This window comes from Micromesistius poutassou (assembly GCF_964030765.1).
Source record: "Micromesistius poutassou genome assembly, chromosome: 10".
Lineage (NCBI taxonomy): Eukaryota > Metazoa > Chordata > Actinopteri > Gadiformes > Gadidae > Micromesistius > Micromesistius poutassou.
In genome coordinates, this window is record NC_140280.1 from 7,024,372 (window position 1) to 7,038,044 (window position 13,673).

Below are 13,673 nucleotides of genomic sequence, written 5' to 3' on the forward strand. Positions count from 1 at the left end.
CAGGAAGAATTGTTGCATTAATTAAATCTAGTGTTCATAACATAGGCTCAGTTTGAATTAACGCTTTTTAAGATAAAACGGTCACACTAAATATATTCGGTAAGACCTAAAAGTGAAGACGTTTTTTAGTTTCCACGCGTTCCCCTCAGTATAGGGACACCTCTTCTCTGTCCACCTGCTCATGGATCGGCCCGACGTCTGGGAGGCCGCCTGTCAAAAACACACAATAGGCAGAGAGAGAATAACCTCAGCCTCAAGTTATTCTCTGAGAAAAGAAAAGAAAAGAACTTCAGGCTGAAGTTATTTTCTGTGATGCTCTCTGTTGCTCCCTGTTTCTGTTATTCTCTGTTATTCTGTTCTGCTTAATACGGCTTGATACTTCTTCTTCGTCTTCATGTGGCGTTCTTACGTACTTAGAGGAGGTTCCTGACTGTGTTGTTGCTGTCGTTGCCTTCTCACCTTGCATCTTCACCGACTTCAGGGGTGTAAACAAATAAAGTGATATGGAGAAAATTTTTTATGTTTTTCTGTTTCTAACCCTTCATTTATAGGATGACATGATACATTTATTTAACATTTATTTAACATAATATCGTTTTCTGTTTGTCAAAGAGTTATTTCAGTTACATTATAATACATTTCTATCCCATATTATTTCATATTCATAGGATTTCATATCAAAGTGAAGTTTATAATGAACGAGTGAATGAACCCTTTGCTCTGTGGCTGTGTGTGTGCCTGCGGTGGTACGGTGGTTTTGTTTTTACATCTCTACACATCTCTACACACAAGCGTCTGCATCGCCATTCTCACAGCAGTTTGGGTTCCTGTCAGCCCGAGGAGCTTGTCAGTAAATCGGCCGCTGCCAGTGTTGAGAGGTTTTAATCACAGACAGCCAACCCTCCACTCATGTCTCACCAGTAGCCTCCACCACATCCGCCGTTCTGCTGTTCACATCCATTAAAATGTCGTTTTCGGAAACCGCGACAGAATTTCCTTTGTTTTCCGTGTTCTTTGCGTTAGCGGTGGCCTCACTCTTGAACTCCTTGTCGTGAAGGTCTTCTGGCTGGAGATTAGAGAAGAACGTGAATCTGAAATCAGTTGAGGAAAACAAAACTAGCCTGTTTGATGCAAATTTGAGTTTTGTGGATAGAATCAGACATTTATCCAGAGCCAGATAGTTTAGTGGTTAGGGTTGTTGTGTTCACAGTCTAACTGTAGGCATCCTTGGTGCAAGATACTGCTGGATTGGAAAAGCAAAACATAAATGATAAAACCTCCATACCTTTGTAACAAAGAAAGATTCTTCCTGATGTTTGGTTTCATCTGGACGGTCTGTGACCCCATCTCTAATGTCGTTCTTCTCCCTCTCCTTGACCTGAGAAGAGCTTGGGTCCTTGGGGAAGCCCTGCCTCTCCCTCTCTTGTGGAGAGTAATGGCGTCGCTCTGTTAACCATGGCCTTTTTACACTTTGTCCTTCGCTTCTAATCTACACAACCAAAAACATCAAAGACATGTTGATTTAGGTTAACCTTTACGTTGACAATCTCTCTCTATTCTTTAAATGACTGAAAAAAAAATTCAACCAGAAATGTAGCTGAAATCTGTTTAATCAGGATTTTAGCCCTGAAAACCAGGACAATATTTGTAAGTACTTTTGAGACAAGACAGTCCCCCGGTGTGATGATAATAAATAACCAGTAACAATAACAGTAGTAGGCCGTTTTCTCTCAATGACTCAGAGCACCAACCTTGTGTTTAAACCTGTCCGGCAACATCACAGAGGGCTTTCCCACCTCCTGGCGGTCGGTGCGCTTCACTCTGACCCCCCGTCTCACACTCAGCAAGTACGTCAGCAGAGGAGGGTCGCCTGGGATGAGGTCACAAAATGAAGTGAAGTATTTCTGCATGCCAATCACACAACACTCTGTTAGTGTTGCGTGATTGGCACGCAGAAATACTTCACTTCATTTTGTGTCTAACATAACTTTCAAGTAAAACAGAAAGACTTCCCTTTACATTAGTCATTTTGCTGACGCTATTAGTTAAACGCTAGTATCCCATTTGAAAGTACTTTCTCATTTCCAGAACAAGAGTAGGCCTACAGCTCAACAGAGAGTGTTTTCTAGAAGCGTGTTCTAGAAGCATACCGGTTCTCTGAGTGGTGAGAGGGTTGTTGTGGATGACCAGCTCAGTAAGGCTTGGAAACAGAGCAGCAGACAGAAGAGCTTCTTCCTCTGCAATCTAGTGACAAGACACACACTCTGATGACCTCACGTACACACATTGTGCGTAACAACTGCTCAGGGGGACATTTTAACAGGGTTTTATGAACTGACCTTGTTGTGAGCCAAGCTGAGGAACTGGAGCTGTGGGAGTGGTAGGCTGGACTCCATCTCACCAACACTAGGCTAAGTGAGACATTTTGATGCACTTAATATATATTCAAGTCATTTAAAGATGACCATCAATTAACAAACGTATGTACCTGTAATATTCCCAAGAAATGACCTTGATTTGACCCAGTCTGGGCTGGTTTGAAAAACAAAATCAGAAAATATTGATTTTGAATTTTTATGAAGTGAGAAATACAAGGTCTTTGGTTGAGGTTCACAATACAACTTCACAAAATTAAATTCAGGCACTGATTAATAAAAACATTTGAGTTATTTTTAATGGGATTTAGTATTCAATGAGATGACAACGTCTTCAGCTTGCTGTTGAACTGACCTCCATCTCCATCTCCATCGGGCAGCATGAAGGGGATCTCAGAGATGTTGTTTCCCTGGAGGTTTAAATGCTGCAGCCTGGATGTGTACACAGACAACACAACAGTTGACTTGTATTAAAGCAAAGCTGTTGTGACCAATAACAGATGACCATGAACACGCCTGACCGTGTGAAGCTGGAGAGGCAGTGGAAGACGTCGGACGTGAGCTGGTTGTCGTCCAGCGACAGCACCTCCAGCGAGCCAAACAGGGGCTTCTCGTCACTGCTCCACACGGCGCAGGAACCACAGGCCAAATACGTCAGAAAAGCATTCATTTAATTCATTCATTTAAACATAATACATCTGCAGGATAGGCTGTGGACGTGTGCTGTCGAACCCGGTACCCCTGGCTGGGAGTCAGACACCGTAGCCCAAGCACTGCTCTAATCCTGCCACACACACTTAGCAGGCTATATCCCAAAGTACAACCTTATATCTATGATGTAACGCTATCATTGGCAGTCAGTCAGACAGTCAGACACGCAGACCCCACCAGCCCTGGGAGGGATGTGCACCCCTCACCCTCTGGCATTTTTACAATATCCATTCGGCTCTGCTAATTCCAACACGTACCACTGTAATGTTCCACTTACTCGCTCAATCATAAGGGGTTTAGCTTGTGTGTATTTTTTCTTGAGCTGCCTTTATTGTGATATCTCAGAAGGGATTTTGACTGTTTTATGATTCCAAAATTCTCCGCCGAACTGAGCTAATGCAACCTTGCATACAAAAATGATAACTGCAAACATATTGCACGGTCACAGTCTGGGCTCGGAGTAGGCCTTTGGTTTTATAAAGGGTAACACTTTGGGGGTTGGAGAAAGAGTCATAAAGAGAGAGATGTCTATTTCAGCTATTAGTACACCCCCCTGTGGTTGATTTGAGAACAGCTTCACATTTGATTCTTTGGTCATCGCTACATTTCGTGTCTCTGTTACATTTAGACATGGAAGAGCCTCTGAACATATGGTTTCTTTCCTGACAACCACACACACAATGTTCATCTAACGAGGCTCACCAGCATAAACGCTCCTACCCCCTCCTTTGCCCGTATGGAAGACCATGTACAAGTGAAACCTTTTCTTATGAGAACAGACCAACGGCTCCAGAGGAGGTCATTCTCTCACACCGACTGTATGTTGACCTACCTGAGGGTGGGGGGAGGGTTGGAATCGGCCATATTGGCAGGAAGTCGGTGCAGTCTGTTTCCTGTCAGACACAGGACTTTTAGGCCTGCCAGACGCCCGATGCAAACAATGTCGGCCTCGGATACGTTGTTGAAGGACAAGTCTAAGACCTGGAAGGAACCACAGAATGTCATTTTGAACACTTCAAGTTCAAGTTCATTTATTTGTCTCCCTTGGGAGAAATTTGGTTTACGCTTTCAACAAAGACCTACAGTTCTTTGATTTTTGTATGGCCTGTGGTTGGAAAAAGTATATATTTTAGTCACACCGCGTTCACACTGCACACGTCCATTGACGGATGACGGAAGTATGGGGGCTTTTTGACCTATCCATGTGTTTTCCCTGGTTGTATTACAAAGGTGATTTCATTGTCAGTGTATTTGCGTATATTTGCATAACTCGATCTGATTGGCCAACGGATCCGTCGCTGCCTGAAAAGTTGAACATTCCTCAACTTTTTGACGCAGGCAACGGAGCCGACAGAACGGACGGACCCACAATGCATTTCGAGAGCGCCCCATGCAAAGTCAACGAGATGCGTCCGTTGACGGAGGTAGTGTGCGCGAGGCGAAGGCAGTGTTAAAGGCATCAGCTAGACTGGGGATATGGGGGTTTGAAACTTAGGCTGTGAGTAGAACCCCCTAACCACGAGGTCCCATCTTACCTCTAGGTGTGGGAAGGCTTCAGGGTGGAACCTCATATCGCAGCATCCATTCAAAGATAGATCGAGCTCTCTCAAGAGGCCAAAACTCCCGAAAGACTCTGTAAATACAAATAAATATGAATACTCGACCCAACACGATTTCGTAGGCCAAATTTAGGTTTTGATTGTTTGCAGCGCTTCATCACCGATGGAAAGAGAGTTGTCTGAGGCGTTGATGTACACAATATTGTCAAACTCCTTGAGGTCTTCATTCTTGACCTCCACATGCATGAGAAAAAAACAGTTTCAAATTCTTATCCATGACCCTGCTTCTAAATTGAATGGAAAATATAATGAAACGGAGAATCCTCACCAAAGTCAGGCTCTGCTCACTGATGTCCATGGAGCACAGGTCCGATGGGTTTTCCACGCCGTGTAATCGAATCTACAAAAGCATATCTATTAATTCATCAGTCATTTGGCTGACTCAAATTTTATCCAACAGCAACTTATAGTGCATTCAGATACATGCCGTTCATGAGTATGTCCTAGGATGCTTAGGCTTATGGGTTAGGCTGTGGACATTTCAGCTCAATTTCGGCACCCTAGCCACATGGACCATGCTATTGTATATCTACACTATCCACCATTCAGTAGTCATCACACCTCTTGATTCTTATGCCTTGTTTACCAGTAAGGAGCCATCCAGTGTGTTGCCAGTAGCTGGAGGAGCAAAGTCCGACCCCGTAGAATGGTCCAACCTGTTGCTCTTGGTCCTACTTATGTTTCTGTTTCTCTGCTCCATGTGCTCTCTGTGAGCTACAAACCAATGGCCCGCACCTAAAAATAGAAACATTAGTATTAAGTCTTTTAAACTTTTTTTTATAAAACATAAACCAAAAAATACACAACATTCATTTTCTGTGGAAAAAAAAGGCTAGATTTGCTTTACGTTTTTCTTGTCGAAAAACGACTCATGGTGTAGTTTTACTGTACAATATTTCAGCCACTGACAGAAAGCCCTCTGCAGGGAACATATGGTGGAGGAGAACATTTGTGGACCCAGGGAGTTCAGAGCCCTAGACAGTGATGAAGACCCTGACAAAACGCAAAACGAGTCCAGCCCACAACCCCGCTGAAGACAGATTGTAAAACCACATTCTTCATTTCCCCTGATTTGATGCGTTTCCCAGTCAACTCAGGGTGGAACCAAACACAGGAAATCAGGGGTCAGGGGAGGGAGTGTGGTGTATCGATTCGGGAGGATTTGATTGGCTACGGCGGGAGTACCGATGGGATGCCTCGTCGGCGTGATCAATATTGTCCGACATCGGAATGTTATGCAGATCCTCCACAGACTAGGACACACAAAAACAGCTCTCTAGGAAATGGACGGAGCTAAGACGGTGAGTCTTGAGACTTTAATTTTTAGTACATTGGAAGGCCCATCTCCTTTGGAAATGTGTTTGGGCGGCGAGGGAAAGGTACTTATTTAGGAAGGGGTATCTTTTCCTGTTTTATGAGCAGGCTGACGACCAGGAGCGGAGAGGAAGGAGGAGCCGACCGAATACTGTACCAGGAGTTTGGAGAAGCTAATGATCCAGAGGGTCATCAGATTATCTCCATACTGTGAGATGGGCCTCAGCCAACTGGCATATCTTCTTCTAACATCTCACCCTGACACAGAACAATAAAACACTCTAGTAGTCTGACTCATCGTCCACAATGGACGATGGCAGTCCGCCTCCCCCTTCCTCATCTCCCCCTGGACTGATGAGGCCAGCGAGGGGGATAACTCTCCTGCAACACAAAATGATGCACTTCCAAAACTTGAAAACAAAACATAAGTGTGTGGTAAATGGAGATGGGAGGACAGAGGTTTATTATTGATCGTTCGGGGCTTGGGAGGGAGGGGGTGACTAAGAGGATGCTCCAACACAGTGTAATCAATGGTATTATTGATTATTTATTTGATAATTATAATAATTCATAATTATTTTTGATAATTGGTTGCAATGCCATGGCTTGCCTCATGCTTCATTCAGTCTGTTACAAAAACACACGTTTTTGAAGAAAATAAGCTGACCAGGGAAAGATTACAGTTCTAACTTTTGTATTTATACAAAAGTATTTATACATACTATGAAAGTAAAAAGCATAAATAGTTACAAAAACTGTAGTTAAAAAAAAATTAATAATAATATTAAAAAAAATAAAAAAAGTCCTAAATTAAACTCAATGAAAAGTATTAAGATACTTAGCAACTTGTTAAGATACGTCACTATCAAAAATAAGGCTACTCGTTCAACATCCCAATGTTATATTTTGGCATGAGTATAACTAATAGAATGCGTAAACCTAAATCTACAGAGTCTTGTTGAAACTGAGTCTTAAACTACAGATTCTTGTCGACAGTATCAAACTGAACCCACACAAGGAGATTGTATCACTTATGAAACTATTTGACAATATAATTATTACTCATGTAAAGTACAAATTGCTCAAATATGTAGCCTACTTGCACTTGCAGTAGTAACAGTCTTAATCACTTTGCCAAACCTGGATTATGACTGTTGCAACTTCATATACCGGCTTGAAGTACAACAACGTTTAAAGCCAACAGAATACTTTACCATGAACCTCACATTCAAACATGATTGTGTCACTGGTCTCGCATTGTTCTGGAAAGCAGCCTGTGATTGCTGGCTTACAGCTTTCTCACACTCCTGTTTATCTAATCTAAGTTTTTATTGACATTTAACATTTAACATTGACATTGCAACTTGATATACCGGCTTGAAGTACAGCAATGTTTAAAGCCAACAGAATACTTTGCCATGAACCTCACATTCAAACATGATTGTGTCACTGGTCTCGCATTATTCTGGAAAGCAACCTGTGATTGCTGGCTTACAGTTTTCTCACACTCCTTTTTATCTAATCTAAGTTTTTATTGACATGTATTGTTTCCCACAACTTTAACTAGTTTGCTGACTTGGGCCAGTGCTCTAGCTATTCAATCTTTATATATGATGCATGGCATTCTATAATATACTTTTTTTATGCTGAGAAACCATTATAACAGGTGTTTTCTCATGTACTGACTTCATTACAATGTCAACCTTGATTAACCTACCATCTTGTCTTTGACGGAAGAATCCAGGGACGGGGAAGCAGTTTGACCGATGGCATTCCCCATCTCCTGTCTTGTAAACGGTAGACATTTCTAGCATTTGTCTAGCATTACTTGAGCTAAAGTCAAAGCCCTAAATGCACATTATTGCTTCTCCCAGTATGTAGTTGAAATAAAAAGTTCCAAAGCTTCCCATGGCAATCCTCACTGCTGCTCACCAGTGTCTGTTAGGCCACTATCTCCTAGCAACGTGTACATCTGTCCCTCCCTGCCACTGGGGGGCGCTACCTGACCTTTTGTTTGCAATGTCGCTCAATCACTAAAAAATACTCGCTAATTCATTAGAAATTAATAATTACATGTCAGTCTTTTTTTTTTTTTAAACGTCTTCGTTCTTATAAAAAAGTGTTATTTAAAATATTTGTAGAAAGACGCTTGAAGCTGCCACAACCATTACCAACCTTCCATGCCTCACTTGTAGGCCTATTTGTCATAAAGTGTATTCAAATGGCATGTTGGAGTAGAAAAGTAAAAAGTAGGGTTTGGTCTTTTTAATGATAGCAACATGAAGAATATAACATTCGGCCCCCACCCTAAACCTAATCCACACACGAGCCTAGAAAACGTTCATCAATAGGTGTCAGTATTTAGATCCCTGCCCTGGCTGTAAACTGTATAAGAAAATGAGTGTAAGCCCTGCTGCTGCAAGCGTCGTTTTTAGTCCTCTAGAATCGTGGTTTTTGCCGGGCTAGGTATCAGTCGGAGAGCGGTTAAGGTTCAACACGTGGTTTATTCAGAGATACAAGGTCATCAGACAGGCACTCTCTCTGGAGGTGACCCACGAAGCATCTGCCGAATCTAGGTTATATTGGTAGGCCTATATGCTGAATGGTACAAAGCCACAAGGCCTACAGGGTCTGATTTACCCAGGTAGATCTTTAGTCTGTATTGGTATGGGTCTCCTTAATTTATTGATTCATGTTTACCACTATAGATCACAACCCTCCTCGTTCTGGCTCTCCTGAGTGCTCGGTTCTCCCTGCATCACTGCCTGCTCTCCACCATCTGCAAAACATAAATGTCGAAAATAGGGCTTCAGCACATCGTATCACGTATTACTATTAAATATAAAGTTTGTAACAAATCGGAGTGATTCTAACTTTACTTGTTTGTTTGTTTTTGCGCTCACTTTGAAGTCGATCTGTTGCTGGCATCTGCAGGACGACGCATGCTTTTTGGATGTTTTAGTATCCGCAGTAGGCCTATATCCATTTGATAGGAATCCAGACACGTCCGTTAATATTTGACGGACAGCTGATTAGGCAGAGCAAGCCTCATTCTACTGCTCTGTCCGGCCGTAATAGGCCTACTAATAACGCAGCGCAATTTTGAATATACTACGGCTTGCGCTCGTAAAAAAAAAAAAATCTTAATCTTAGCATTTTTTAAATTGCGTAAACTTTATTTAGAGGGGCGTAAAATCCGCTTACGTGCGTGTTGTCTCCGCTACAGCCCTGTAGCCTATATATAGGCTACGAATTTCATGTTTAATGACGAAATATTTAATTTATTTAAGATAACGGCCACAAAAGCAAGGCTCATGAATAAATATATACATTTATTTGGAAACCTTGGTAACTAACTGAAGATTTTATCGCACTCTGAGCTGAAAACGGTATTTAACTAGAATGAACCAAGCAACACATAGAGCGAGGGGTGAAATATAAAGGCTTTATGTCTTCTGACCTCCATCGCCAAAAATGGAGAAACAAACCACCATATTTTTTCTTTCTTTACATTCATATAGATAACATTTTCATTTAAATTACATTAACTTATTCATGATGGTGGTAATAATAATATTAGTGTGATCTGAGGTGCCCCTGTCAGTGCTAGACTTTTGGAATCGTCCTAACTTCCCCCCCTTACGGCGACCCTAGTTTGGATAGCTGGCTTTCCTAATGATTTCCGAATGATTAATTCAAGAATGAGTGGGGTTGTAAATGCAGATGTAAGTACTATTTAAGATTGTTTGTGTATTATCTAGGTATTATTTAACTCTCGATCATTCCCACTGGAAGATCACGAGTTTTGAAATTAAATGACATCCGGATCCTGCTTTGGCATCTGTGAAAGGATGTAGGTAGATACCTGCAGGCAAGAAATTAACGATTAAAGACAGGAATTTTTGTGCGACAACAATGAACAACAACAACAATGATTTGCATGCATTTTCCAAACATTGTGCTACTTTGTGCAGAATCTTCAATCGTCCATCATGGCGAAACCGTCATCAAAAAGAGGAACTGCGGAACTTGTCAAAACAACTTTGTTCAAAAAAGAGCCAGATGGCGTAACGTACAGGATCCCTTCCTTGCTTTACCTGCCGGAAAGGCACACGTACCTTGCCTTTGCAGAGAAGAGGACCTCTCCATCGGACAGCGATGCGAAAATCCTCGTGATAAGGAGAGGGACGATAACAAAAGACGGTTCTATACAGGTATGGTAAGATCTCATCCACCTGACACATTGCAATGCATTCACAACACCGATATGTCAACATAACAATAATAAATGTGTTTCTGTTGTATTCTCAATGATTTTTTAATTACCATTTAATTACACATATGATTATATTACTATACATGAATTACTGTACAGAAGAATAGTGTATTTAGTATGACTTCCTTGCACCAACATACCCAGACAACTTCCAAATTGTATGGGTAAACCTCCCTGTCAATAAATCACATTCCCATCCAATGATACCATGATGTTCATAATCCAAACAAACAAACATACTAACATACATAACATAACATACTATAATGCATTTCTTCCGCAGTGGTCCCTGTGTGAGGAGCTGTCCACAGCCCAGCTCCCAGACCACCGCACCATGAACCCCTGTCCCGTGTACGACAGCAAAACCCAGACCGTCTCCCTGTTCTTCATCTGCGTCCGGCGCCACGTCACGGAGCGCCACCAGATCCTGACGGGACGCAACCAGACGCGGCTGTGCTGCGTCACCAGCCGCGACCACGGGGCCACGTGGGGCGCCACGGCGGACCTGACGGACAGCGCCATCGGGGACACCCTGGGCCGCTGGGCCACGTTCGGCGTGGGGCCCGGCCACGGCGTCCAGCTGGCGGCCGGGCGCCTGGTGGTGCCGGCGTACGCTTACTACGAGCGCGTCAAGTGCCTCTGCCTCTTCCCCGTCCCGTTCACGGTGAAGCCGCGAGCGCTCTCCATCTACAGCGACGACGCCGGGTTCACGTGGCGCGCGGGCGAGCTGCTGGGCGCGGCGTCGTGCGAGTGCGAGATGGCGGAGGTGACGGACGGCGAGGGCGTGGCTCACCTGTACTGCAACGCCCGTCACAGCGGGGCGTGCCGGGTGGAGGCGCTGAGCCGGGACAGCGGCGGACGCTTCGGGAAGCCCCGTAGGGCGGAGCAGTTGGTCGAACCGCGCAACGGTTGCCAAGGCAGTGTCATCGGCTTCCCTGCCCCCAAACTGCTGGCGGGCGAAGGATCAGAGGGTGCGGGGGGAGGGACGCGGACCTGGCTGGCGTTCAGCCATCCCACCAATGGGCACAGAAGGCTGGACTTGGGAGTGTATTTGAACCGCGCCCCCCTGAGCCGGGCGGGCTGGGACCCGCCGATGGTGGTCCACCGCGGGCCCAGCGGCTACTCAGACCTGGCCTACAACCAGGACGACCGGCGCTTCTCCTGTCTGCTGGAGTGCGGGGAGCAAAGCGAACTCGAACAGATCGCCTTCGTGTCTTTCACTCTGGATGAAATCAGGCAAACCTCCAGCTAGGCGATGAGATTTGATTCTTAAATTAAATTAAATTTGCACACGTGTGCTGATAGTGTGATGATATTCCACAATGTGTCTTCCTCTAACCTAATCAACTTGGAGGATATTGTGAAGAAGAAGGGCTTCACAGACTTCACAAAGGCCTAAACATCAAGAACATTCCGGGAGCTGGATATCAGGTTATAACAAAAGACAAAAAACAATGCAACAGCGTTTATAATTAATACAATGATTTATTTGACAGCTTTTGCCCTTTGCCTAATACTAAAAAGACTGAATAATAGTATTATTCACTAGCCTGTTTGGCAATTCCTGAATGTCAGAATGTATTTGCGTTGAGCATTAAGACAATATTTCAAACTGAGACCACTATGTATATCAATTTACTTAAGTAATTTGACTGCTTCCTTTATTTTGTGAAGTATTATTCCTGGATGAATTAAAATGGTAATGCTTGGTGCTTTTGAATGGAAACATTCCTAACTGGAATAGATCTGCTTTGAAATATATTTAGCATTATACATTCACAGTAGACTTACTGAGGAGGAATTTGCAGGTAAAGATGTCTCCCTCAACTGCTAAATTCCAAAGCAAACAACAGCACTTATTACTATTATTGGGATAAGTACACAAATAATGTTGTTGTAGGTTAATGCCAAGGAAGAGAGTGAAGGTACATGATATAAACGGTATGATTTCTAAGTTAAATGTGCAATGACAGAATAACAAATATGCAAATATGTAACAACGGCAAAATAAATGTCTCATGTTGTCAACCATTTTGTACTTTGTGGAGTGTGACATGATTTACGAGTTGAACACAATTTCCTTTTTTATATTTAATGTATTTCCCATTCTAACTTTTGCATTACGATACATTATAGCTTACAATTATAAACATCACCTGATAAATTCTTGCTCATGTCCAATCTCATGAAAAAATATGAAATATGCCTGGAGTTTTACTCACTCCAATCAAATTTCCACATCAAGAGGTGTGTAATTTGTTGAAAATATGTAATCCTAAAAGACTAACGCCAGTCAACATTAGTTAACTGCTGTTGACTATTGCTAAGAGAGAGCAAAAAGCAAAGGGAGTAACTTTGATGACAGTGTTTGAACAACTGGGTTTTCATATAGGCCTATATGTGTACTAGCCTATGGCTAACCTTGTTGTTTTTGAAACTGCCAACGGTTTTCATATGAGACTTGGTACAACATGTTTTCATGAGTCTAGGTTACGGTTTATTCACGTTCAATTAGGCTCAGCCCCTTATGAGAGTGTGACATGTATACAGTGCCTCGCAAAGTCTTCAACCCCCATGCTTAATTACTTATTTCACTGGATAACAATTAATACTTTTTCTATAAATTATATTTTCATTTACAGCAATAATAATTGTAAATATAGCTGCGAGCACCAATGTGGGGGTCAAGCAGAATAGGACTCCATAAACTAATTTAGACGGACAGACATAATTGCTCAGGTGGCTACATGATGATGGTCTTCGTAATTTCACTTACAAATATAGTTGCCAGCAACAATAACGGGGTCCTACGGTATAACAGCCATCAGCCTAGCCATCAGCCTAGCCATCAGCCTAGCCATCAGCCTAGCCATCAGCCTAGCCATCAGCCTAGCCATCAGCCTAGCCATCAGCCTAGCCATCAGCCTAGCCATCAGCCTAGCAGCCAGATATACCATGTGCTCTAGTACTGGCCTCTTGTCAAGCCAACACCTTCCCCCTCTACCACAAAATGAGACTCCCCTTATATAAGCCAATAAGTCCCAGGTGGACTGATTGGGCCATACCAATAATAAGGGGAACTTCCCTGGCCAAGGCGGGGTTAACCTTCTGCCCCCTAGTGCTCCGGAAGTCCAAATACCACATTAAATATGATGTGAGGGGAGAGACAGTGAGAAGGGATTTTCACATTCTCACATGACCGTATGACCGACAGTATAATAGTATGACCAACTGTATGACAGACAGTATGACAGTATGACAGACAGTATGACCAACAGTATGACTGTATAACCGACAGTATGACTGTATGAACGAAAGTATGACAGTATGACCGTATGACTGTATGAACGACAATATGACAGTATGACGGTATGACCG

General features: G+C 43.0%; 2 protein-coding genes across 2 annotated transcripts; one reads left to right on the forward strand and one right to left on the reverse strand.

Moving 5' to 3' along the window:
- xrra1 (X-ray radiation resistance associated 1) lies at window positions 1–8,963 on the reverse strand (the record flags this gene model as incomplete). Its single annotated transcript, XM_084473704.1, has 15 exons — window positions 1–210; window positions 1,286–1,489; window positions 1,752–1,870; window positions 2,151–2,244; window positions 2,340–2,411; window positions 2,489–2,532; window positions 2,731–2,807; window positions 2,897–2,992; window positions 3,919–4,067; window positions 4,622–4,719; window positions 4,807–4,879; window positions 4,974–5,045; window positions 5,292–5,440; window positions 8,720–8,772; window positions 8,923–8,963. 15 exons carry the CDS (start codon window positions 8,961–8,963, stop codon window positions 82–84), a joined length of 1,470 nt encoding a protein of 489 aa, XP_084329830.1. The 3' UTR covers window positions 1–81.
- A 705-nt stretch (window positions 8,964–9,668) lies between these two features.
- On the forward strand, window positions 9,669–12,293 carry LOC311354811 (sialidase-3-like). Its single transcript, XM_084474672.1, has 3 exons — window positions 9,669–9,744; window positions 9,994–10,233; window positions 10,579–12,293. Exons 1-3 carry the CDS (start codon window positions 9,706–9,708, stop codon window positions 11,545–11,547), a joined length of 1,248 nt encoding a protein of 415 aa, XP_084330798.1. The 5' UTR covers window positions 9,669–9,705; the 3' UTR covers window positions 11,548–12,293.
- Window positions 12,294–13,673: the final 1,380 nt, after the last annotated feature.